This window comes from Nothoprocta perdicaria, unplaced genomic scaffold, assembly GCF_003342845.1.
Source record: "Nothoprocta perdicaria isolate Ctin4 unplaced genomic scaffold, notPer1 scaffold_101, whole genome shotgun sequence".
Taxonomy (NCBI): domain Eukaryota; kingdom Metazoa; phylum Chordata; class Aves; order Tinamiformes; family Tinamidae; genus Nothoprocta; species Nothoprocta perdicaria.
The window spans coordinates 2,007,254-2,034,791 of record NW_020454106.1 but is presented as its reverse complement, the minus strand read 5'-3'; the positions used below and the strand labels follow the sequence as shown (position 1 = coordinate 2,034,791).

Sequence of the window (27,538 nt, the reverse complement as noted above, 5' to 3'; positions counted from 1 at the left end):
ATAGCTACGAAGTCTTGTTTTTCTTTCATTAAAACAAAAAATGTCAGGGAATCTTAGGCTCATCAATAAACCAACTGTTACTGCAGAAACAATACTGTAGGCTCCCCTTTCAGCGAGCCTGGTGAACAGCCACTTTTATTCTTCTGATAAGCTTGTGTCCTATCAATTAGGAAGTGTAGCATATAGTCATTTCCTGCGTTTCGAGCTGCCCATTTCTGATGAACTCTGAAGCAAGCACTGAATCTGCTTTTTGTTCTGCCCGTGGTACTGTAATATTAATGGAAGCAGAGAGCATTTAGTTAGGCGGTAAAAATGCGAGCACTGTTTCTCCTCGGATATTTATTCTGACCTTTATTTTGGACACTTTTCCCTGTCATGATCGGCTTCTCTGATTACAATGTTAGCTTTCACTAGAAATGTCCCCGGGATTTAACTAGCAGGGCTTGGGACTTTGAGCAACTGGGTGTGCAGCAGCTCTGACATTCAAGCAGCCCTCAAGCTAATCCTGGAAAAAGGGAATTCTTCCTAGCACCAAGATCTTGCCGTGTTCTCATGTGTAGGCTCCCTTCATGACCCAGGCCAAACTTCTTGACCTGCCTGTGCTCCAGTACAATGTGAAAATAATCCTTTCAGGGCTGTTGAGATGTTTTCCTGCGGGTGAAGTATTTGAAGCTTTTTGGCTGGAGAACGTGCTCAAGGTGCACACTGCTCTCAGTATAAACATGAATGGCACAAATGGATTTGCACAGAGTAAGAACTAGATATTTAAGCTAATATATGTCTATTATATAAGCATATAATATATATTGTCACAGATGGGAGAAATGTAGTTCCTTGCCAGTTTTCTCAACTGATTTGTGTTGTAGGACCTCTCAGACGGGGCTTTTCACACTGGTTTGGATTTAGGAGGGCTCCATCCATCTGGAGCAGCGGTGTTTTAGTGCTAGCAACAATCTGCAAAAGAGGAAACTTGCTGGACAAGAAACTTATGCCTCTAACTTCCTCATTTACAGAAGCAGCGTATTGCAGATTCACAAACTTTAAGGCCAGAGCCCCCAATKAAACCCCCTTGTCTGATGTGCTTTATATCCCAAGTCCATAAATTTCAATCATTTTTCTCTGAAACGGAACCCTGTAACTGCAATTTCGCTAAAAACAACTTGAAAGCCTCGCAGCCTTGTGGGTCCGTCGCTGGTAATTTCAAACCCATCTCTTCTCTTGGTAGCTTGTGCCATCTCACTGTTAAAGAGAAGTGATTTCTAATTTGAATTTGTCCAAGTTCAGCTGCTGGTTCTTGTTACGACCTTCCTGACAAGATTAGAGCCCTTTAGTACCCGGTGCTTTCTTGCCATGGAGCTACTTACACGCTCTAATCAAGTTACCCGATTGATAAGGAAACAGAGTTGAGCTTTTAAGTCTCACTCGGAGGCATTTGCTCCGGCGCTCGGATCATCCGGTCATTCTTCATGGTCTCCATTTATTTTTAACGTTGCAGAAACCCCAACTGGCCAATGTTCCAGCCTGCCTGCTCCATGCTGAGGTGYGATGACCCTTTTTGCTACCAACTCCTTAAAAACAAGACCCTTCTGCATGGGGAAATCCTCCTTGTGAGCCTGTCCTGATGCTCAGGCTCCTTCTAGGGAAGTTTGTCCCTTAGTAGTTATGCTCTGCCTTCCGTAGAATAGAAATAAACCTTCGTATTTGGGTGCATTTTGCTTCCCTGAATGTATTTTGCTTTCCTGAACCCAGCTAAAGTTACAGAATCCAGGCTACTTTTATTTGCTGCCCTTTCCTCATCATTACTTGCTGTTCCTATAATCTTGGTGTCAATCACTGGCTTTTATCTGCAGTGATAAAAATGTTGAGCTGCATCAGGCCTTAAATTTAGTGACAAAAATAAAAAATAAAACTAGCATGATGCAATACCAGGAAGCAGCTAAAGAGCTGGTTAACTGACAGATTTTGGAAAGGAGCAGTCSATACTGAGTGGACCATATGGACCACTATATGCACATTAGAGATGTGCTCTGTGTATGTATTTTCTTCAACTACTACTGTAATTTCAAAGGATGAAGTTAGCCCTTTGTTCAGGCATCTGCCCCAGAGATTTCCTGACTGGCACCATCTAATTCTCTAATTTTGGACTGAGAAAAATATTTTGATATCCAGGTGACCACCCTGTAGCTCTTCGGGTTTGTTCCATCTTCTCTTCTAGCTTTAGCATAGAATATTCACCCAGCATGGAATATTCACCCAGGATGGGGTTTGCCATGATGTGGCAGAGATTTTCCCCTTAAATGGAGGGGCCAAAAAAACCCATCCCTGCAAGACCCCAAACACCCTCTTCTAGGCTGATTTACAAATGTTGCCCTGTAACAGATATACTTGCAGTCATCTGTTATTACTTCTAGATTAGAAGGTATTTTGTGTGATTCAAGTAAGTTGTCCTGTATCTGTCTAATGCAGAACAGTTCACAGTAATCTTATCTATTCCTTCCCAAATACCCTTTTATTTTTATTTATGTCTTGAATCCTGCTCCTTTGTAAGAGGAACATCCCAAGACACTTTTGTTTCGGACAGTCTGCAAGTATAAAGAGATGCTTTGGGGGCAGCAGTGGTGTTACCTGCTYGCAAACCTCCTGGCATCGTGGAAATTTAGACCCTTTTGCCTTTGCAAATGTCTACTTTTGATGAGACTCATGAATTATCTTTCATTTCATGGGCATAATTTTAAAAATATTCCACTTCTCGGTCACACTCATGTAAATCATCTTATTCATAGCAATGTGCCTTTTTTTGGTTAAAAGCATTTCCCTTTATGTGCTGATTGTTTGTTTGCCTTGAATTTCGCTTTTGCTGTCCCATATGGATTCAGCTTTTAGTCCCCCCATATTCCAGCCACGAGCAGGAGCATACAGGGCTATCTCTTCCTATAGGAAACACATTATTTATGTTGATGTCTTTCCTTTCTGACCAAAACCTGTCATAGAGGTAGGATTTGAAAGCAGTTTCAGAAGAAGGTGATGGGAAAGGGACAAGTACTGACACACAGGACTTTGGAGGCTTGGCAAGATGCTATAAGAGAAGTTAGGACATTTCTGCTGCTGGAAATCCAAGGTGTGGTGAGTAATTCGGGCTCAGTGTATGCTGTTTTGTTGCACACGAGTATTTCTTGCCCTGCAACCCCCTGAGCTCAGCCAGCAGCTCTCCTACCTCCTAGCTAAATTGGTATCTGATTTTTCTGCTCTTCTGCTGTCTTCTTGCAGGAGTTGTTTATTGACTGAAATTGTTTCCATATGGCTGCAATGTAGAGCTTGATTACATTAAACGTGGCGCTTTCCTGTGGCATTGCAGTGCTATGGAGTGAGCATCCCTCTCCTTCTCCTTCCAACCTCTTCCTCCTCCATTAAAATCTGGTTTTTTTTGGGGGGGGGAGGGGAGGCGTGGGGGGAGGAGAATGCATGTAATTTGTTTAGGTAACATCTTCCCCTCTCTCAAGCCTAGTATAGCAGAAAACTGGGATCTAGTTCCTTTGATGTCTTTATATTTAATTGCTTAGGTAGGTTAAGTTTGCTTCTAAAATGATAGTTGAGATGAGCAGCCCAGTGGTGAYTTCAGCTTGAGAGTATTACTGGATCAGGGGCCCCAATGTGCTGTACACTCCATGCATGCACAGTCAGCAATAGCTCCTCCAAAGAGCCTACTGCCCATCAGGACAGTCTATTTGGTTTGTATTTGCTTCCATTRACAAGAATCAATTTAATAATACTTCAAAAAGGTGTGAAAATCCCTCTGCCTAGAAGCTGGGACTGCTGCAGGGCCAAATTTACCTCTTAAAGTCTGGAAGCTGCATCTGGTTTGCAGAAAATGGATCCATTTGATGACAAATGGATATGGGGGTACCTGCAATAAAAGTTACTTTTTGGTTAAGTAGTGAAGTATCTCCCCCCTTGCATAGCTATTAGTATTACAATTTACTTTCTTTTASAAACTTCAGCTTATATGGATTCCAAGATTGATTCTTTTTCCAATTAGAAGTTTATTTCTACTTACATTTTTTTTTAAAAAAAGGCATCTATATACCTCTTAAACATCATTTTTATACAGATTTATGTAATGTTCAGCTTTCTTGTAAAGTATTGGAAAAGAATCTTAAGCAATGTCTGTTTTTTATAGTCACTAAGTCACAGGCAACTATAGAAGTCACTGTTGGCCAAGGACAGGGATCCAGGATCTGATGAAGCAGGAAAGCAGCTTTGGAAAGGAGCAGTGTCCTCTGCACGTGCAAGGAGAACATCTTCATTTCCTTCTATTCCACTAGTTCAGATCAGAGAGTAGTTAATTCAAAAGGGAGAAAGCATTGGGGAGCAGTAAACACTAAAATACTTGGTTTTGCTCTCCTAATGTAAAGTGGGAAAAAAAARGGGGGAAAAAAAAAGGTGGATGAGGAATGAGATTCACTAATCCTGAAGTCTTTCAGTGGAGGACACGGCAAGGTTCGATTCACTTAATAAAGATAATTCATTTGTTTTCATGAAATCACTTTTAAATGCAGACCATGTTTCCATAAYGCTTTTATGCACCCAGCGCCTAAGATGTATCACTCAGGATTCATAAAACTGTAATACATAAAAGCTGGCATTTTAAAATTGTTTTATAAACAGCCTGGCTAATAACCCAGGGCAGCAACTGGAAGCCAGGTACCGTTCATGCTTTTGCCTGAAAAATGAARCAACCTCAACAGGAAGAAATGAGTTTTCCCAAGACCTTGGTTAGCTGGTAACTTGGAGCTCTCTGGAGCTATAAGGGAGATTCAAGCCACAAATTATTTAGATACAGGTGTCTTAAATCAGAAGTTTCGCATGCAAGTTCATGGGCAAAAGGGAGACGGTGACGATGAAGTTGTCAGGACAAAAATTTATTTTCCTTGTGCTTTGTGTCTTCTGCTTTAGGTGGCTCTGAGGCCACCACTGTAGGTTTGGGTGGATTATAGATTTTGGGTGGATTTAAGGTTCCTCTTGGATGTTTTTATGCAATGTTAAAAAGAGCTTTTTGTGAAAGACTGTGGATCCTGCAGTTACGCCAGGACACTTAAACYCTAATTTATCTTGGAAAAAAAAATCTTGCTCTTCCATATTTTGCAAAATAGTTTGGGAAAAGGAGGCTGGAGAAGCCTCCTTTGAGAACCGTTTGAGAACGGAGCAACAGGAGGACTGAATATCTCTAATTTCCATCAAATTCCAATTCCTTCAAGGCATGAGCCTTTCAAACAGGATCTAATGAATGTTAGAGTTGGAGTGAGTAATCCACACTGGTTTACACAAGAACTGAACTGGAACTATATTGRGGAAACTTTCTCTAATTAACAGGAGAGCCCCAAGTTCCAGGTCCTTTCATGCTCGAGCGTAATTAACTCTCCATTGTTTTTGCTTTTGAGAGCCTTTCCCTGTCCACTTTCCAAGGGAGATGCCCCTTCCGTCCCTCGGGAGATGTCCCATGGAATTGTCCCTTCCTGCAATTATTTGATGAAACAATTTACTACGTGCAGCTTCCCACCCTCCTTGGGAGCAGCTCCTTTGGAATCTGCTTTTAGAGACTCAGCTCTGCCCTATAGTCTTGGCCCATTTTGCTTACAAAACTATGTAATATTTGAGTGGAAACACTTCTAGTGTTCTGCAGTATCATCAGTTTATTTTGGCTGCAACTATGGTTTTTATTCTTCTTTTTGCTCTTTAAATGCTAAAGGGAGAGCTCATGACTCCTGAATTCCTCATGTGGAGCCTTTCTTGGACTGCCCCCCTCAGTACCCCCAAATGTTTCTGCCTGTTGCTTCTTTTGCCTGTTTTCCCTACTCTTGTCAACAGTCTTGTTTTTGTATCCGTGCTCTTTGCAGTCGGAGTTTCCTGTTAGAAATTTATCCTAAAATCTGTTTTAACCAACTATGAAGCTTAGTCAAGACAGAATTGATTTAATAATGCTCTTCCAAGTGCCCAAGTCATTAAATAGTTATTTTAACCCAGTTTTTCACTCAAAAGTCCATGCAAATTAAATCATAAACAGCCCATTAGTCTCTTTGAAGCCCGCTGCTCTCCAAGAACTGAGTCTGCTGCAACGTTTTGCTCTCTCTTCAGCATCACATGTGTGGAAGTGAGGTAGCCTGTGTGAAATCAATACCCTTCAGTTCACCAAAAATGCTGGATTTATCTCATACCTGTGTGAACATAGAACTCTAGATACTATATAGCAGTGCTAATCCCTTAACCATGTGAGGGGAACAGGATTCCYAAGTGCAATTCCTGTGAGTTGCAACCATCAAAAGCAGGGGGTTAATTTTTTTTCTCCATGTGTTCATGTTTCCTGCTTTTATTTTTATATAGGTACATAAAAAGATGTTGGCCTGTTTGCCACTTTGCACTTGAACTGGAAATTGTAGCCTGTTYGTGGTACGTAGTAGAGAAGAATTTTTATAGTACTTCTGGTTTAACAGTTTCTTTGTAGGAGGGAGCAAAAAAGACTGACATCCAGTGAAATATAGGAAGAGGAGAGAACAATATATGAACTTAGTATCACCTGCTACGAGGAGAGGCCAAGGAAAACCAGGAGCCTGAGGAAAATAACCTGCCAGGGAACTGCTGTGAGGGAAATTCGCATTTCCCATGCGTCAAGTTGGTAACTAGACTCRTAAAACTGTATCAGAAGCGGCTTTTCTTAACCCAAAATGAGTCCCAGGCTTGAATTTTGCTGCTGCAGAGCCCTATCTGAAGATTTTTGTCTGCAGTTGCTATTAAAAAATTAGGGGGCAGCTTGAGATCAAAGCGAGCATATATTCTCTTTATTGTGTTAACTTGGGTTTTATGGAGCACGTACATTGTTTCTGTATATTTTTATGTAGGAATTTTGTCTTAGCCAAAAGCAAGAACTTTTTGATTTCTATTGTTTAACCCAAGGGTTTCATCCCGATGGTGAAAGGTGGTCAGAGTCCCTGTTGGTTTTCCTTATCTCCCAAGGAAGTTTTTATGAGCACGCGGAGCTCTCCTGTGGTGCTGCAGTCATCTCTTCCCTAGCYGAAATCTCCAGTAACTGGCTTCGTTTGGGGGATTTCTGTGCATATTTTTGGTGTTCCATTAGACTAAATTCCCCACTTGTGCTTTGCAGAGCTGCCTTTCATTCTCAAGACTTAATCCTGAAAACATTTATATAGATAATTAACCTCATGACTGGTTTGTAGTCTGGCAATAGGGGTGCAAGGGCCACTTCCAGGAGGGGTGATCTGTGTCTGATCAAATCCAGGAAAAGCTGCTAGATCTTAAAAGATAAATCAGCCTAGTTTAATAATAAAAAAGGAATTCTTTTCTACCCATTGTATTTTCTTCTATTTTACTCTTGCAAAATTGTTTCTCCAGGGGTAGATTTGCAGCTCTCTAAGACTTGAGTCCTTGCGTTAGCACCAGGACAACCCKGTAAGGTTATTAGTGTGGATATATATAAATACAAACAGTCACATTATCTGAGGTTGCTTTCATATTCAGAGGAATTACAGCCTGATATATTGCACGACTGCTTATCTGTCGCTCTGTTTATACGTATCTTTATCTGTATTTACAAACTCATACCCAGGAGCTCTTGCAAATGAACTTCCACCCTAAGTGAAACAGAAGTTGGTGTAAACGATACAGACTTCCTGGCCCATGTAGATCATAAAAACAGTCATATTTACTGCATATTCCTCATGGGACTTATAGTATTGACACTGGGGGGGATCCACTTGGATCCAGGGCTGCTCTAGTTATTTAACTTGGTAACTTTTCTGCTTTYATTTTGAGATATCCCCATGCCTGCGAGCAGCTTCCTCGTGACGCAGAGCCCTCCTGCTCTGTTTAAATCCAGACCAAACAACAAGATTTTGTACAAGGGTTGCTTGGTCTGTGACCCTGGTGCTCCTGCTCGTGCTAGGAGGTGGTCAGTAAAAACTACAGCCAAATTAAATGGTCCAGGTGCTGCCTATGGGCTGCTTCTCCACAGCTTGCCCGTCTCGTCCGAGGAGTGCGAGCTGAAGGGATGCAGTTGGGCTATCAATATTTTTAATTAAGATAATGACTTGCTGAGATGTTGCTGGCCCCGAGTGTGGCCTTTCCGYGGGCAGTGGTGGGATGCAAGGGATGCAGAGTTGTTTGAAGGAAGCTGTGTGCTCTGCTTAGCCTCGGGCAAAGCAGTTGGGCTACAAAATGCAGATAGGAACAACGCTTTGTAGCTGGTGAACACGCTTTTTGGGTGCATCTTAGTGTTCTGGTGATTGCAATGGACRTAGAAAAAAGTGTTTTGAAAATGCATATTCCTCTACTTGAACAGCACTTGATACAGGATCTGAGTTTTCCTTTATGATGCCAAGAGCAGCTTTTTATTTCGCCCCGTCCAAAACAAATAGCAACAGGCAGGAAGGCAGGTGGGGAGCAAGGAAAGCAGGTAAATGACACCACTCCAGCAGAGCAGCTCAAGGGGATATTCAGGAGGCTGCAGGTAAAACACTATCCCATACCATGCAAGACAAGACATGGAGCTGACAGGCAGTGGATGGAGCACGTGCCTGGAGTCTGGGCTTYTTGCTAGGAAGGATTTTGCTCCTGAAACACGTTTGACACCTGATCCTTCAAAAGAGAGGTCACTACATGAGGGTAAGGAGGAAAACAGCAGCAAAACAGAATCCCTATTGCTAGAACCTGCTGCCCTGTCACTCCCAGAGTTGTCATTTTTGGGATCTTTTTTTTTCCCCCCTCCTTTCTTGCTGAATACTGCACTAGCAAATTCAAACCGGGAAAAATGACATTGCTCTTATGTGAAGCATCTTAAAAAGGAAAGTGTCTTAAAGGCACCGATAAATGCTCCGGCAATAATGCAGACTAAACTCTACTTAAAACAAGTCTGTATCCATCACTGTGATATACCGAAAATCCCAGCCTGCTGAGCTGATGTCAGGATGATGAATTACAACCTTTTTCAGTATTGTTTTAAGGTTTGGGTTGCAAACTTTATAAATACATGAAGTGTATGTGGCTCTGTAAGGTTTGTTGAATGGCCAGGAGAAGCTTTTGCTTTGGGAGAACACTGCTGCGCCTTGTTTGCACATATATAAATATGTGAGCACACATTTACATGTGCATGCACTTTATGCTTGCCCAAAAACGTAATTTATAATGTATAAAATTGCAACCAAGTATAAATTGAATATATTTCTATGCGTGGTAGTGGCCAGAGGTCAAGACATAGGTGATTCCTTGATGAGTTTGGGTGGCATTTACCTAGGGGAGGGAAGAGTTGAATTTTGAGGGCAAGCAATTCAAGATGAAGCAGAATGAGGCCTTCATTGAGTGACACCCAGTTTGGGTGGATTTATTTGCATTACTCTAAGGTTGTGTTTCATCCTTCCCATTCATGCAGACAAGGCATTGGRGAGCATCCCTTAAAATACCACATGTGCAGGGCTTTGCTGCAGCTTTTTCAGCCTGTTTGTGCCACTGACGGTCGTGTTTGAAACCTGTTGCTCACGTTGTGACTCCTCAAATGTGACTCCCACCTGGATGAGYGCTGCAGTGCTGCCCTGTGAGGTTCCAGGACCTGTATTTAACCAGGTGCGGATGAAACGGTCACCTGTAACCGATGCTTTATTTGCTTTAATAGAAACTTCCCTCCGGAATGGCTGCTGCCTTGGCCGAAGTTCAAGTTATTCACCTGCTTTCTGTTTGCCAGGGTGATGGCTGGAGAGCTTTGGTGCTTGGGGTGCCCATAGGCTCATAAACTTTGCTAATCTGGGGTCCTTGAATCGTCCCCAGCTCCCGTGAGGAACAGCATTGACTCCTCTTGTTCCACATCCCAGCTTTAACTTTACCACCTACTTTCTCTTCCCTGAGTCTTTCCCTAAAGCTGCAGGTTGCTGATATTGTAGAATTGCAAGACTCARTCCCAAAGCTTCCTTGCTGGATGCTGACCAAGAGAAAAACATCCCATGAACATCTCATTTTGGTTAAAACACCTTCTTGGGTCGAATAATTCATCCTACTTTTGTTTTGCCTGAGTATTTCTTTGTTAGTTCTTAAAGTGGACCTCCATATTATACCTGGCTATTTCTCCAACAGGTGTCATCCAGTAACTGTAAGCAGCATTTTATGTCTATTTATTACACACAGCGTTAGAAAATAGTTATTTTTCTGCATATTTCCCATCTGGTTACTGCATTTTATTTACAAATCACATCAAGCTCCATTTGGATGGAAACTGGAATTTACCTGAATGTGCAGTTTTACTTAACATTAAATCCATCCTTTTAAAGAGTTATTTCAAAATACAGCAGTGCTTTTGAAACCAACGGCTGTACCATGAATATTGTCCGTAATGGGTAAATTTAACTTAATTTTTGGTTACCTTGCCCTTCAAAAGCACAGGACTGGCAGAGCTCATCAGTTTGTCTTATTTTTATTCCTCGGTTAAAAGAGAGGAGCTGTTTTTCCTGCTTTGTCTATTCCCAGCTGATTTCTCAACTTTGAAAGCAGCAGGCATTGAAGTGAGCTAAATAAGCAAAGTAAAAAGAAAATGTTTGTTCTTTTGTACTTGCAGACAAGGCTACTGCTTGAAAGATGGTTTGGCACTTAATCAGACACTAGTTCCCAGTCCTTAGAGTGACTTCTACTAGTTCACTGCCTTGATGCTCTCTTTTTTCCTTATGTAAAACTTCTGCAAAACATGCATCTAATTCACTTGGCTCATTTAGATTTTTTTTTCTTTTTAAGAGGGAAATAAAATTATGCCCTGAAGTAAAATGTTGGAATTATCCCTAAAAAATGTTRAAATTGGAAAGTAATCTTCAAGCTTGGCTTCATTTTTAGTCCATGGGGCTGTGCAGTGATAGAGATGCACCTTGACTGGGATATTGAAGGTGGATGTGTGGAAGGAGGGGGACACATGTCCCCAAATCCTGATTTTTCTGATACCCTGTGGTTGATGCTAGCTGGATCCAGTGTCTTCCTGCTTCTCTCTCCTGCTTGTTGGGACCAGACTATGGAATTGAGACCTCTCCAACCCTATAGCTATCGCTACAACCCTATAGCAGAGAGTGACTTGGGAATCTGCACCCAAATAAGCAGCGTGCTCAAGAGCAAGTCCTTCTCTTAAGGTATTATCTACCCAATATCCATCCCTTACCTAACTGAGAGGATTTGGGTTGTTTTTCCCCCTCTTTCCCAGCCTGACCCATAAGTTTTAGTCAGGAGGCTCCTTGGCAGCTGGTTGGGAAGGAGCTGAAATAGCTTCTGCTGAAGGATGCACTTTGACAGCAGGATGCTCGCCGCGGAGCAGGGCTCTCCRCCTACTATTTTAAGCTTGTTTATCTTTTTAGATAATGCTTGCCCTGGCATCGCTCATAGTACTCCTTTAACTTTTAAAGGCTCTAAATGCAAGTTAAACATAGACCATCTCCTCCTGCAAAATCCTCCTTTTGGTCTTGTGTGCTAAAGATGGCAGCAGCGGATCCTTTCGCTGCTGGGTCTGGAGCTGCTCYCCATAAACTCTAAAATGGGAATTAGTGCACGGAAGTCGGGGAATAAGCAATAAGAAATGGCTGGAATGGTGTTGAAGGTGAGGTAGCAAAATCGCAGCGCGATTGCTGGAGCTGGCAGGTTGCAAAAAGACCCTTCTCGGCAGATGCAGCTTCTGTGCAGTAGTTAAAAATAAATTGTGGGGACTAAAAAAAAAATCAAACAGCGCTAGGAAACAAATCAAGGCATCAGTTTCTGGCGACTCTGGTTTTCTGAATGCACCGAGGAATGAATCTCTGAAATCTTGAGGCAGGAATGTCTATACATAGCCCTGATAGCTGCGTTTTGCTCTCAGAATAGGAGCTTCTGCTCCTTATGGCTGGGCTGTTTGTGCTGCTGGAATGAACTGTGCTCTTTCTAGCTGTTAAAATGATTGGGGGGGGAAAAATATTCTATTGAACAGAGAGATTTAGAACGGAGTAGGGGGCTTCTTCTGTTAGGTTGGGTTTTCTTAGGACTCAGAATGACAATTTTCTTTTTATTAAGTCCTTTTATTACATATTTTGCTTACCGATTAGTGATAATACATAGCTTAAATGCAAGATATAAATAAATCTTCTCTTAACAAGCAGAGTATTTGGTTTCCATTCCTTCCCTCTTGGTTTGAAGTCGAAGTCCTCATGCTGTGTAGGATCGAGAGCTTCGTGACCTTCTCAGAAGCAGCTTCCCCTTCTCGCTTCTCTTTCACGTTGCCATTTGAGCCCAAAACCCAACAAACAACCCTAATAATTCTGCAAATTCCCCTCTGATCAACCAAGGGGCAAAGCTTGGGCCACCRGGGCCATGTGGTCTCTAACCACAACTTAATCTATAACAGCCCAAGTTTTCTTGGTGCTCTCTGTCCCTTCCAACGTTTTCATTCCCCCTCATGCCTCTTCCTGGTGGGAATTGGGAGATGCAGGAAGAAAAAAAGGGAGAAAAGCCTGAAAATTCAGCTGAAGAGTCTAAAGGGTGAGGAAACCAGGCCAAAATGATGGTGCCGGAGAAGGAAGATCCCCAAAATGCTTCGTACAGGAAACCCTGGAGCAGCTGCAGAGACCTGGGAGGAGACTCCAGCTTTTCCCAGCCCAAATCCATGTAGGAAAGTAACATGCCATGGAAAACTTACCCAGAAGATCAATAGCTGCCCAACTATATTAAAGGTTAGTTGAGTTGAAGGTATCTTGTGAACATTGGTTGGTCCCACGAGGGTGTTTTTGTGTTTGCTGAGAGCCAGGCAAGCTGCAGAGGCACTGAAAACTGCAAATATTTCCAGATTTACTTGGGATTCCCTCAGGCTGAGCCTCCATGGGTCCTTAAACCCCTTCAGCATCCCAAATAATGCCTCGGAATGGCTAAGGGGAACATTTTATTGCTAGTTTTATCAACTTTGCAATGAAAATGGCAAGCCCTTCTTTATGCTCAGTGGATCCAGCAACAAAGAAATACCCAGCTAACTTTGGCCCCAGGATGACATTTTAAGGGATAAATGATCAAGGTTATGCAAATAAGGGGATTGATCAAAACTGGTGATTTAAATTGCTTTGATTTGCATCAACGAGAGAGATGCTTTGATTTAAATCATTGATTTTAATCTTGTTTGGGGATTGTGCTTTCATTATTTTTTCTAACGACTGTTGTTTGGAGGTTTGGGTTCTTGTTTTTCCCTTTCCCCCTCCACTGRCTGGTAACTATTTGAAGCTTGCTTATTTGCAAACAAATATGCATCTTAATTTCTTAATTTATTTCTTTGGGCAGGAGGGGGGACAATGTTTATGTAGTAGGATGAAAGGAGCAGGAATATGTGTTTAATCAGGTACATGATTTAATATCTCCTAACTCCAATTCTTAATGTTTTTTCTCATAAAAATACGGTACAGTTTGTCCTTTTTTTTTTTAAATGAGATTGTTACTTCCTTTATGATTTATGCTGAGCACTGCATAGATGAGGATTGGAGCTGAATGTTTAAAAAACCTCACTGTTTTGAAACTTGTATTTAAATGAAGCTACTTTAAAATGCCAGTTTAAAAAAAAAAAAGGCATCTCATAAATGTTTTACATTTAAAACCTGATTCGTTAAACAAAGAAAGCATTATGTGCAGTTAATGAACTGCACTGTTTCTGGATACCATGTCCTTCAAGGTTTGAGAGCCAGCAGATCTTATTCTCTTGCCTCATTTTTATTCGCAGATTAGAAGAGGAAAACAAGTTTTCCTGCCTTTATTTTATTAAAAAAAGAAAAAAAARGGAAAGTTCTCCCAGTTAGGCAGTGTTTGAATGAACAAGTCGCTGAACTGAATTAGATTAATAAACTGAAAGRGGAAAACTCTTCCTTATGTCCATGAGGCTGTTGAAGCACTTTAGCGCTTGGGAGTTCATGTTTTTGGGCTAATTTGTCAGAATTTTAATAGATCTTTAAAAAGTAAATTAAATTTAAAATATATATATATATATTTTAAAGAAAATCTTTCTATCTTCCCCTCTGAAAGTGAATACGAATCCTGATATTTTCCTAGCAATTATTTATTTTTTTTAAAGCAGTGCATTTATTCTAGTTTTGGTAATSAAGGTGCAAGAGAAGTGTTGAGACGACTTTAATTATGGGATACATATTGAAGCTCTTCAGGGAAAGAGGAAACTCRACAGCTTTCCTGTAGAATAAGTCTGTCTCAAAGACTGGTTTAGGTGGTTTGGCCACTTTTTAAACTGGGAAGGCCAATAAGGCAGGCRGATGCAGTTGTGTGTTCCTGTGATTAAAGACAAGTCTTTAGCGCTTTAATTTACTCTTGCTTGACCCCAAGGCAGAAGGCCCCTTGAAGCCCTAGAGGAGGGGAGATCAATTCTGAATAAGAATGGGCCAAAGTGCTCGATTTTACAGTAAATGCAGCCTTTGGAAAGCATGGAAACMGTGTAATCTCACTGGGATTTCATGCCTATTTGATTCTTGCTGCTGATAGATCCCTGGTCCCTCAAAAATGAGTACCTGGGARTATGGGGATGGACCTGTGATCTCTGGCCACTGCTCATGAGTCAATGTGCACATAGTTCCTGCCCAGATGCAGCCCTAGGCTGGCTGTTTGGGCTGCTCTTCCCACTGTGGCTTTTCCTACCCGTAGGATCTTGTTGTAGCTTGAAAGGCCACGTCTGGAGCYGGTGTCCAGTCCTGGGCTCGCCAGGACAAGAGGGATGTGGAGCTGCTGGAGAAAGTCCAGCGCAGGGCTACGAGGATCATCCGGGACTAGGAACATCTGCCCTGTGAGGAGAGGCTGAGGGAGCTGGGCCTGTTCAGCYTGGAGAAGAGGAGGCTGAGGGGGGACCTGAGCAGTGTCTATAGATACCTCAAGGGAGGCAGGGACAGGATGTGGCGGCCTCTTTTCAGTGGTGGCCACTGATAGGACTAGAGGAAACGGCTACCAACTGAAGCACCAAAAGTTCCCCAAGAACGTGAGGAAAAATTCTTAGCAGTGAGGGTTCCAGAGCCCTGGAACTAACTGCCCAGAGAGGCTGGGGAGTCTCCTCTGGAGATCTTCAAAACCTACTTGGATGCAGCCTGTGCCACCTGCTCTGGGTGACCCTATGTGTGCTGGAGGATTGGGCTAGATGGTCTCTAAAGGTCCCATCCAACCTTAAGGATTCAGTGATTCCATGAAATCCCCAATGATCCTGCAAGGAAAGGGCTGCCTTCATCGGAGATGGGGAAGTCGGAGACAGCCGGTGCTTTTAGCCTCAGCATCCTGTTCCTCCAAGGCAATCCCACGTAGGAGGAGGACGGACACACAGAGGGATTTGGCTGTRAAGCAGCAAAACAAGTTCTGGCCAAATTGTGGACTCGCAGTTAATGGGAACACAGTGTTACTCAGCGCAGCTCCGTCGCGCTGCCTGGAAATCACGTTGAGTTTGGGAGCCTGGTAACTACTTTAGGCTGTTTTGTTATTTCGAGTGCAGCTTCGGCCCGTGAAAAATGGGGCACTTGGATGTCTTATTTCAAAAATAAAAAACATTTTAAGGACGTTAGAGGTAAATCTTGCTGGATTGCTTTAAAGCAAATAGGCAACTGCGATCCCATCCATCTAGATGTAGATCCCCTGGCCGAGGGGATGTTGACTCAACGGCGTCAGTTTTCTCCTTGTAGAATGAGACTTTTCAGCCTTCTCAGTGTGTTTTGCAAAATATTCACGCGCTCTGGCTCGTGGAGTGGCTGTAGGTAAGTTGTCCCCAGGCCATATAAGAACATAATGTCCTAACTGGTTCAGCCCAGCCTCTTATTACAGGCTGAATCCAGTTGAGATTGATGCTGCAGGCAGAAGTTCATCCCATCTTATAGGGATGAGCTCTTATCACCCCTCAACTGTCTGGAGCTGCAGAGGATCTCACTTTTGGTTACACAGTGAATCTAGGACAATCCGTTTCTGCTACTAGATGAAAGCAAACTCTCTTTAACAGTGAACTTGCATTCACTTATATCCTAAAAATGGTTTAGATGCTTATTTAGAAAGCTGGAAATGGAGYGGGAGGGTGATCCATGGTCCTCAGCATCTTTTAAAACCTGCTGATTTGCTCTCTTCTTTCAAAGTGGCTTCCAGTGGTTCTTCAAATTATCACTAACCGTAATCATGGGGATTTATTTCTCATTTCAAGGGTAGGTCATACTTATACCGGAGTTGAAACCGGCTTAAGAAACAGTATCTTTGTATGGATGTATACTAACACAAAACTATGGAATGTGAAGAATCATAAAGATCTACTTAATAAACGAGCTTGAAAGCATCCCTATAAGGCTGTAGTTTTGATAATATTCTTAGAATGGTGAAAGGAAGGAAAATCATCTTCCAATGTCTGGTGCTTGGCAGCAGAATTGTTAGTCAGCAAGAATGTGCAGAACTTGGTGAAAAATTGTTTTTTAGATAATTGCCTGTTGCAGACTGTCTGGAGGAGCTCACATTTTATTTTTGGCATCTTGCATCAAACGGTAGCTTTTATATTTTAAGGACTGATGCTTTGATTTATATATCCTCCCGTCCCGACCTCTGGTAGAGGTCCAACTTCCAAACTTGGATCTGTCTCTGGAGTAACACAGTTCAAAATTCCCAGTTCTTCGAGGGGAAGATCAACTTTMTAAGGTGCTGCCTCACCAGCTTGGTGCAAAACGGGGAGCTGAGGAGGGTGGTAGGTCCCAAACATGCCTAGAAAAGGCTCAAATTCATCTCTGCATTTTGTTGTATTGCCTTTTTTCCAGCAGTTCYTCCCTTTTTCTGAGCTGTGGGGCTGGGGATGAAGGGAGGTGATGGATGGATGGAGAGTTTCCGTAGTTTTTCTTTCTATGTTTTTAAACCAAACTAAGACACCCTCCAGGAGTCTGCATGGCAAATTGTAAAGAATTTTCTCATCTTTGAAAGCGTAGGGAGTAGCATAGAGATAGAGCAGCAGAAAAACCCATGTGGAAATGATGAAAGTCAGGACTGGAATGGTGGTTCAGGTGCTTTCTGCTCATCATGTTCTCACCACAAAGCAGAGGGACCTGGGGCTTTGAAGGCAAGTCACCCTTCCTTGAAGATACTCTTTTGAACTGCTCTTGGAGCCGGGAGGTACCWGACCCTCTGGAAAGGAGCACGCGGGTCCCTCCAGCCTGCTTGGCTTCAAGGAAGGGTGAAGAGCTGCATGCGTGAGGGCAGCTCCTCCAAACCCTCATGCATTGGGAATTTGGGGAAAGAAGCTACGCTCTGGTTTGAAAGCCCTTCATTCGGGGTTGTTTATGGGGTTTGGAGCAATGTCTGGAGGCTTCCAATGTAGCAGGTGCATCAGGTTGAAGGCAGGGGGGAAAGGACTCAGGCCCTCTGGCCTTGGTGTTCGTTTGGTTTAGAGGTGGGTTAAGAGCCCAGAGGTGCTACAGAAGAAAGTGGCACTCTGGAAAATCCCAGAAGTTGCGGCACGTCCTCTTTTTGAGGAAGAAACGAACCTGTTGCCAGCTTTCATCTAGACCGGCTTTCTTCCTCCTTCCCCCTAGCAGCAGGCAGGACCTCRTGTTAAACCTGAGCACAAATGCTGAGTTTTTCTCTTTGTTCTGGAAAAGGAAAAACTCTTGGATCAACACCTATAAGAACAAACCCCTGGCAGTCCTGTCCACCCTCCGGTGCTAATTCTCCCCATCCCTTTGCCCTTTCTGTCTCTCGCAGTTTCTTCCAGAAGTTGCATCCCCTCCGGGGCGTTATACATTTGAAAAAGGGAAAATTTGGGAGAAGGCAGCAAGGGAAACAGGAGCGTGCGATGGTAGCCACAACTACAGCCCTCGCTGCCAGCAGCAGCAGCTATAATTGTATACGGGGCACGTGTGTCCTAGCGGCTCCTTCCCGCTTCAACCACGCGGCCCTCAGCAGAGACCAAATTTAGGACCCGAACGTGGTGACCGTTGCGCTCCCCATCTCCAGTTCTATCTTTTACCATTCACTATCTTCCTCACATGCTCACTGCGCTTTTATTTTGCCTTCCTTAGTCGTTCTGTGGAACAGCTTTGATTTTTCTCACTTTATGGTTATTTTAAGCTTCAGAAAACAATAAGAATGTACTTTTTCTCCCCCCCCCTTCTTTCTTTCCTCTGTGCTTTTATGAAAGCAGAAGCTGTGTAGATAAAGCACAGTTGATCTGTTCGGGATTACTGTTTCTCCGTTATTCTTTTGCTCTTGCATATCAGCCCTTTATGTAGAAGACTATTTAAAGGTGCTGTGCAGAACAGCGAGATGAAAGAGTCTTTGTGCATTAAAGACTTGCCGTGTCACAGGAGTCCACCTGTTCTCCTGCAACTCTATTTTTTTTTATAAAAAACTTATTTAAAGTGATTTTTAGTGCTCGTGTAAGAGCTGTTGAGTTTTTTGACGGTTGTCAGGATTGAAAGGCTCTCCCCACAGGTGGTGGCAGCGATGCAATGGCCTCGGCTTTGGAGCGCGGGAGCAGCACTCGGAGAAGTCTTGTCCTGTTCCCAGCCTCGCCACGCAGGTGACCTTGAGCTGGGTGGCTGGTGCTGAGGTCTCCATGGGGAGCCTTACCCCAGCTCAGGGGATAACTGCAAATAATTCAATTATTTTCATATATTTCAAATATTTTCATATTTTCGTTGGGTTCCGGTGATAATGGGTTGTGCTTTTGGCTTGTGCTGTGTTGGTTCATGGTCCCGTTGTCTGAGTGGATTCATGCAGGTCCAGGAAGACTTTCTGCTGGTATCACCTACGTGAAGTATTAGTCATTTTTCTGGAGCATCAAGTTGGATCAGTCTGTGAGTCCATTTAATATAGCAGCGTGTGTCAAGTAGTGGTCAGTACTGGACAGTTAATGCACCTATCACRCTTGCAAAGCTCTTCATGTGATGAAGTACAAGCAGGGTTTTCTTTTTGACCCTTCCAGGCTATCAACTTAATTCCCAGAAGCTTCAGATTTAATTACCCATATCATTATCACAACATGCATAGCTGTGGATTTTATTAATGACCATAAAAGTATTGAACCTCTCTGTAAAATAAAGGCAGCTTCCCAGCCAGAGGCTCCTTTTGCACCTCAGTACTCGTAGAAGGAAATCCCACAGGTTGGTGCAGCCCCTCTCATGTCAAAAGCCAAAATACCCACCCCTATCCTCCTAATTTACTAACCTCTAATAATACTTTCCAGTAGCTCTATCACCTTCCTGCCTTCAAAATAGTAATTTAGCTGAAATTTTGCCCTCTTCGGAGCTTATTTTTATGTGGTTAAACAAACGATCGACTCTTCTAGCAGAAGGTTCCTTGTGCTCCCYAGCTTGCTGTTATTCCTATCCCTAAAATGTTTTTCACTCCATTTCAGTTTTTACCCTRGTTGCTGCTCTTTATGGCTTTGTAAATCAGTCTGAGTGGTCCAAAATCAAAGGCTTTCCTGAGATACTGATAACTTATGTCCACCGTTTCACTCTTGTCTAACCTAACGATTTGGTCGTATAATAAAAGGGATTTCAGCAGATTTGTCAGGCATGACCTTCCTTTTATGAATCTGTACGAGATGTCCTCTACTAAATTATGCATTTCCAAATGTTCTGCAATTTGGGCTTTTATCAACACTTCCACTGTATTCCCATAGCTCAAGCTGGGTTCCCTATTCTAAGGGAATTCAACCCAACTCTGTCACTGCCCAACAAAAATCATCTGTTTTTCAGGTTTTTCCCCTTTTTTTTTCCCCTGGCGTTTTGTTCTTATGTTATTGCATTTTGGACATTGAAATTACTGTTCTGATTTGTGCATCTCGGGGTTTGGGGGGCCTTCAAGCAATAACCAGCTGAACCCTTTACAGTTTCGACAGGTTTCTGTGTCACACATGGAACGAGTTGCTGAGCCTCAGCCCAGGTGAGARGCAGCAGCTCAGAGACTCCCTTTGGTTCCCAGCTTGCTAAATAACCCTGTCTGAGACCACAGAGGCTTCTTGCTTTTCGCCTCTATGCTGGATAGATGCTTAAGCAGAGGGGAGGAGACTCAAATCCTTCAAGTGTTCTTGCTTGAAGCCTTTAGGCTCGTGCCTATACCTCCTTCGAACGTATAGCTTGCCGCTTGGGCTGTGCTTCCAAATCTGGATTTCTCTTGGAGGTATGTTCTGACCCACCTACTTTGCTCTGCAGATATATTTAGCAAAGCCTTGCTGCAATAGGGCTGTCCCCAAGCTTCCTGTGTCGCCCGCTCTTGTGCCTCCCTGCGCACTGCTGGGTGGGCTCTGGAGCTTGTCTGAGCTCGGCTTAATTCCCAAAGCTGTGAGTGAGAGCAGCAGAGCAGTGGAAAGGGAAATTTCCAACCTCAACGTAGGATGTGGGGGGAGATTTAAGCAAAAGGCACAAATGGGTGTGTGCCCTTGCCTCTAAGCTTGGTTTGTGCAAGGCAGAGATCCTAGGGCCAAACTCCTCTAGGTGGTGGCCAGGGGCAGGCCAAGGGGCAGTGGGTGCAGGTTGCAGCGCAGGCAGCTCCATGTGGCCGTGAGGAAGAACTTGTTTGGTGGGAGGGTGCCCRAGCCCTGGCCCAGGCTGCCCAGGGAGGCTGCGGAGGCTCCTCTCTGTAGTTAGGCTCTCTCTGTAGTTAGGCTGTAGCAGCACAGGGTTTGGATCGTGATGCCTAACTAGACCTGATATCGCTTGGGAAATATCTTAGGATCGCAGGGAATGGATCTTCTTTGGCCTGGCCACAGCTTAGAGAAAGAAGCACTARGGTGCGAGTTGGGGAAGTGTTTGCCCTGTATCTGCTGCTGCTTACTGAGATTTTTTACTGCTGCAGTTGGAGATTTTTAGGTTATGACAAAAATACGGAAGATCTTGCATTTCCGTGCACTGAGTGCTTAGAAAGCCAGATTCTGTCTCTTCTTTAATCTTCCTGTTAGATATCATCCAAGGTGGAGTCCAAGTGGAAACAAATACAGCAAGCAAGTGTGCATAGAGGGAATCATCCTGCTAAATTCAAGCCACTTATTAATGGGGGTGAGCAAGGGGGGCAAAACTTGGGTTACAGGTTCGGCAGGAGCACGTATTTCAGCAGGTAGTGCTCTATTTGGAGTTGCCAAACTAACCATTTCTTGGAACTCCCCAACTTGCATTATTCAAATTCTCCAGAGCATCCCAAACCCTGAAATAATGAAACCATTTTGCTGAATGCAAAGTGTTCTTGATTTCCCTTTTCATAACACCAACATAACCAGAACATATTTATCGCTGCCAGTCTATTGATTCCAGACATTTGTGAATCTTCCAAATCAGCTAGTGGCTGGAAGTGAGGAAAGAGAGGGCCTAGAGGATAAATTTTCCAGGCTGCTGTTTCATTTTGGGAAAAGACATCGCCCTCTTGCATTAGCATCTGCTGGACCATGTACTTGTGCAGGGATGGAAGAGCTCTAGCAAAGCACATGGAAAGAACTTGGATCTTGAGCTGGATTCATCTGACCTGCTGAAGCTCTGGACAATGAGAAGGAAAAAAGGCAAGACAGGAAGGGAGGGGAGAGACGCAGGTCAATATCTCAAGCGCAACCATTTGCCCAAGGCGTGGGGCAGCGAGGAGACCTGTTTGATCTGCTGCAATCAGGGGACATCTTCCGCATGCCAGCCCAGTCCTAAGATCGCTGGTGGGCAGATAACAACTGATCTTCTGAACCGGGTGACAGATGGGTGCCTTAGGTGGACTATGACCCCCGTCCATMACATTTACCTTCCATTCGAAGGCAGAGGGCAGGTGTTGGTGGGGCTGCTTTAGTCTGTAACTCCAGCTTTAGTGCTGGTAGTCTCCTTTTGCGGCACAATTTTATGCAAACCTGGTCTGGGATTGCACATGTATTTTTATTACAAGCAGCTGAGAGCCCATGTTGCTTTTTGGAACACTACTTAATGCTTTTAGAAGTTGTTGACAAGTTTATTGGTTGTACAGCAAGCTGCCATCGTTGGGGGGAAAAAAGCAAAGGCCATTTAGAATATAAAACCGACTCCTAAAAAGATAAAATCTCAAATCTCACATATATCTGTTATTGTTAAGTAGCTGCACATTCTTCATMCTTTCCTGTGTTTGCTCCTGTCTGACATACGGCAATGCCAAAATAAAGGCTGGAAAGTTATTTCTTGTACCTTATATATGTTTTTAAGGTATTTCTTGCTTCTTCCAGTGATGACCAAGGTCTACACAGCAGCTGAGCAGTAGTTTTGATGGGGGGACATTTGTATCCTCTTTGAAATAATTAAGCTGCTGCTTTGAGAGGAAGGGCCAGGCAAAGAGGAAGGCCAGTCTTTAAGAGACTGGTGCTGTTTTAAGTAAAATATGGGGAAATCACAGTATTATTTGACTGATTTAAACCTGCACAGCTTCAAGATCAAGCACTGTTTGATCATGAAGGAAGTTGTCCTTGCTGCCCAGCAGCTCTTAGCTATCACTATGAGCCATGAATTTCTATACTGCTATCCATACTGACCTGCAATTGTAGCTGGAAATCATACAATCCTTATGACTGGAAAGACCTTCAAGATCRAGTCCAACCRTAAGCCCTTCAAAATGCTGCTTCACCTCTGACCTTGGGTTCCGGGCAAGTTCAGAGGGATCATCAGAGGGSACAACATAAAGAAATTGAGGAGATGTAGCAGTGTGGGTGCATGGTAAACCAGACCTGAAACTCATTTATAGCCAAAAATGAAAATATTCCTTGGGAATCTGCACTGGAGTGTGTCYGGAGACGTGTCTTGACAACAGTATTTTATTTTCCACCAGCTGATGAGGACAAAGTGATATTGAATTATGCATCATAATCCCTTTTTGCTGGGACTGTGTTGTCTCATATGGATCTCTGAGACTTCTCTGGGTCCGTTCCAGGGAAGCACGGAAGAACTTTAGTGCTTTCTGWTAGTGTTGGGTGAGTTTTGTAATGACTGAGCTGAGGTCTCTCCTGCAGAGAGGAGGAGTTTCTGGTCGGCTTTGGAATGGAGCATGACCTTCAGCTTGGTCACTCTAGGAGATGCCACTAAATTTGGGTAAGAAGACTTCTTTTGGCTAGAAGAGGGGAGGGAAACGGTGACAGCAAAAAGTTGACTGCAGTTCTAGACTGATTGTGCTGTAGGGATGTGCTATGGGGAATGACTTGTTTTTTGAAGTATGACAACTGTTGCTTTTTTGGCATGAGGTCACGGTGTGGGTTTTCTAAGTGGCCAGATGCTTGTTTGGGTGGTTTCCCTTAGCTAAGAGTTTGGAGGCAGAAGAGGGGACAGACCCTGTGAGAAGTAGTCTGTAAACCTGGCAAGCTGCTGTTGTCTTCCCTCACCATCATGCCAAGATCCTCCTTTCTTCTGGGATGCCAGAATAAAGGGTTCAGTAAAGCAACACGGAATCACAGTGAAGCTGAAAACAGCATTAATTGGAGGTGACTTCTGAGCAGTTTCTTCAGGAATTCTTCTATTCTTGAAGAGGATGTGGTCTGGAGAGCATCCTGCCGAGTGAGTTCAGAGGGTGGCAATGCCAAAAAAAGGGTTCTTAACCTTGCTTTCCAGGGCACAGATGTAACACATCCTTAAGTCATATGATAGAGTGTATTTTTTTTTTTAAATAGGCCTATTTTGGGAAAATGGGCTAGAGTCCTAGATTTGCTCTTGTATTTTGGACTCTAGTCCTACTTTTGTGCATGCACTTGGGTGGATTTATTGTTAAGTTTCAAAACAAATACAAAACTTGGGAATTTTCAAATCGCTGGGTAAACAGCAACCTCTTTGAACATCTCCTGACAAAATAGGTCTTCCTAATCAAACAGGGAAGGGTTCACCAGGAGCTAGGGTCTGGAATGGGAAGCCAGACACATTCCAGGTAGAAATCAAGCACAAATTTCTAATGATGAGTACTATGAGCTACTAAAAAGAGTGATGGATCTTTTGTTTCTTGGTGCCTTGGAGCCAAGGTGGCTTCTGGACATAGGTTAAGCCACTAACGGGTTTGTTTTCATGGAGACAGTGACTTAGGAGAGCCTTTAGACCAACCATGCACACACAGAATCCAACAAGAAGACCTAACCATTCTACTGACCTTAAACCCCACATCTACCAGTTAATTAAAGGATTCGATTTGTCTGATTTTTCTGTTCCTTCTAAGGGAGGTATTTGTAGTGATGAGCTAGGTTGGGAATTGGACATCCTCACAAATTCAGCGGCTGGGGCCCTTGATTTCTGGGGCTGATATGGCCCCTGTTTGCTTCACTATGAGGTGCACCCCGTTTATCAGCGACTTGGCCCTTGGTTCTTCAGCATTTCATGGCCTCAGTAGTCACAGGGCCTCTCTCCTTGAGCAGGTATCGTGTTCAGCCTCTTTAAGCCAAAAATKCATCCTGTCCATGATTTATCTTCTACAAAATGGTGACTCTTTCACAAGGACACAGAGCTCTTAATTTGTTGTTTGTAAAGCCCGTTTTAAGAGCTTGTGAAGGAAGGTATTAGCGAAATACAAAGTGGTGGCGTTATTTTTCACTATGTGACTCACTCAAAAATCAAAAGGAAAATCAATTTCTTTTCCAAATAAGTGAGATCAGCCTCATCTTTACCAAGTAACTTCCTCCGTGCTTCTGTAGGGAGCTGTGGATCAGGGTGAACTGTACTTCAAAACATCTAATTGCTTACAGTGAGAAATGAAGAAAACTGAAGTGGATCCCAAGAATGTATTAAAAACCTGAACTAAAATGAGAATGATTTCATGTCAAGTGAGACAAATGCAGAGTTGATACTCCAATGCTTCACACATCCACTTGTCCTTGGCACCGAGAAAATGAGATTTCTAATATCTGAAAAACAGATTGCCACGAAGACTCATCCATTGTAAATTTAAGCTGCCTTTATAGCAACTTAAGCTGGGGACAAGATTGTTCATTACATTTGATTCTACAACTGTGGCCATGATTTCCATATTAATACTGAATTTTTTATTATCGGTACCAGAAAAAGGAAGGGGAGCTGGTAGTGTGTTTTCCCTGTGTTTTATTAACAAGCGATTTATTTAATGAATAATGCGAAGAGGGCAAAGGTTTGTGAGTTCTTACTTGCATATCAGCTATAGATTGTGRTGGCACCTGCGCTGGCTGCCGTGATTAAGCCTGGTTTGGGGCTTTAGTTTAGGATAAAAGCTGGGAATGGAGGAAAAGGGGGTGTTGATTCATGGTTTTGAGGGGCATATTTTGATGGYGGGGGAAGCTGCAGCGTTTGGGGCTGAGTAATTTGGCTAAAAATCCTCGTTGCTCGTTCGGATGTGCCCTTGCAGCCGCTTGTGAGGGACCTCCACGTGCGCGGGGTGCAGAGGGGAGGGTGTTTCAGTGCCATTGGACTTTAGACCAACTTTGATTCAAAGACCGTTTGTGACCCTTCTCAGTAGCTGCCCTGGCATCGGATGTTTGGATTTCCTCCTCTTTCTGTTTAACTCCATTTTCTTTCACGATTCCAGCCACGAGTCAGCGCCGAGGATTCCCTGCCCTGCCTCGTTGCTTGGCATGCTCCGTGGCAATTGCAATTGCATCCGAACTGTAACGCTCTCCCCTCAACCTCTAACGTAGCAACGTGGAGAATTGCCCTTATTTTCGCATGAGCTTGTCTATATTTCTCTCTATTTCCACTGAAATCTTCCCTTTCTGCATTTACAGACCCAGAGCCTCTTGGACAAGTCCTCCCTCTTCTATTCAYGTCCCCAACTAGCTCCTAATAGCTCTTCATTTATAACATCTGAAGTCTGTGCTCTTTTTTCCCTCGCTTCCATTAGTATCTCCGAAATCATCTCTCACCTGAGTTACTGCAGCCTTTTCTTTGGCTCTCTCTCATCTCATCCTTTTCCAGTTTTAATATTGTTTCATGATGATGGAGAGCGATCCCTCCTTTCCGTTGCAGGTTGTGTTCTTGCTGCTTCCACTCACCCGAGCCTGGAAGCCAGTCTGTCTGCGAGGAACCCAGTTCTCTACCATTAGCCTCCCTGACCTTCAGAAAGTTTGTATATATGGAAGACTAATTTGTTCCTCTTTGGAAAACAAAACAGTTCGCTGTATTAAACTCACAATTTGGCAATAGGTCAACAGCATGATCTCATAGTTTTTTGCGACCGCTTCAGGGAAAATATCTTAAATATAGTCGAGAGATTTACCAGGCAAGTGCTTTGGTGGAGAAGCTCTTTCCTTCTGCCCATCTGGGTGGGGACACGTGGGCCAGAGACTTGAGGGCACTGGAAAAATTGGTTCATTTTCCCCATAGTTTTGCTGTTGGAGCACACTTTGAAGCCACGATATTTTGTGGAGAAAATCATCTGCAATGATAGCTAAAGAAAATGCTATTAGGTCATTCCTTTTCAGAACATAGTACCTGTCTTCTAAGCTCTTTGCGGATGTTAGCCAAATAATCCTTTTAATAGCTTTTGTGAGTTAAAAGGGTAGGTAACTGTCATAAGGCTAAATGATTGCATAGATTAATTTACTTGTGGCTAAAAGAAATCAATTGTAATTTAAATTTTAGTCTCTGGACTGATTACACCACCAGACGTCAACTTTTTCCTTCGGAGTCTCGCTGCGTGCATCGAAGTATCCGTCCGTGATTATATATGGCTCTGAATTASTTACAGATTACCAAGAATAATGCGATTGAACATTTTCAGTTTTATAYCCGTGGCTCTCCACAAGCTCGGAATACTCAGCTGGTTGGCCTTGTTTAGATCCATAAAGCACCCAGGTATAACTTGGATTGTTCTAATTCCTGGGGTGTCTGAATGGGAAGAATTATTTTTGGATTCCGTGGGGCCGCTGCAAACTGTGGCAAAACTGCCATGGAAGGCAAAGGGAAGCAAGAGGAGTGAGCCCTAACGATCCCTAGGAGAAAACAGAAAAATGGGAAGATGATAGGAGAAAACTCAGGGATTCTGGAGAGAATTTATCTTCTATTTATTTACTTATTTACTTATTTATTTATTATTTTATTTAGTGCTTGGTCTATACTGTACCGCCTTGGGATGGGTTTGATGACTGAGAAGGCTCCTGAAGGGACCTGTGTTTGGCTTTTACCTATCAGAAGTGATTTGGGGCTTCTGGCCAATGAGGCTGCCATAAGGAAGGCTCTGTATTAAACCTGTAGCCATATAGTTGTTAGCAGATTACGAAAAGTCAGAATGTACTTGCCTTTCATAGAAATCTCTAACCTTTTTTGTGTCTTTTGTTGTTTGTCCTACAGAATGGTGAATAACACTGAAGACCCCCACGAGGCTTTATAACGTCCCATCCCCATGTAAAGTATGCTCAGAACTTTTCCAGTAGTGTAAGTACATGAAAAAAATGCCACCAACAAAAATAGTTGATGAAAACTCATAAGTTTCTTTCTGTTTATTTGTCTGAAAAGATAGTTATTGTGGTTATTAGCAGTTTGCTGTATTGGAGAGTGCCGCTGATTGCCTTTTGCAAGATGTTTAAGGCAAGGAGCAGTAGAACTCACTTCTCTACTTGGTTTGG

The 27,538-nt window shown here is 43.2% G+C and overlaps 1 protein-coding gene across 7 annotated transcripts in view; it reads left to right on the top strand.

Annotated features, from left to right (window-relative positions):
• The window catches only part of HMBOX1 (homeobox containing 1), an 82,043-nt gene that overhangs the window by 5,755 nt on the left and 48,750 nt on the right, over window positions 1–27,538 (top strand). For 6 of the 7 annotated variants that reach the window (XM_026041459.1, XM_026041439.1, XM_026041451.1 and 3 more), the window contains exon 2: window positions 27,264–27,347. In XM_026041459.1, coding sequence (XP_025897244.1) covers window positions 27,325–27,347 — 23 coding nt within the window. In that variant the 5' untranslated portion in view covers window positions 27,264–27,324. Of the gene's footprint in view, window positions 1–26,715; window positions 26,769–27,263; window positions 27,348–27,538 lie in introns of those variants that run through there. The other variant, XM_026041425.1, reaches the window with a different exon arrangement.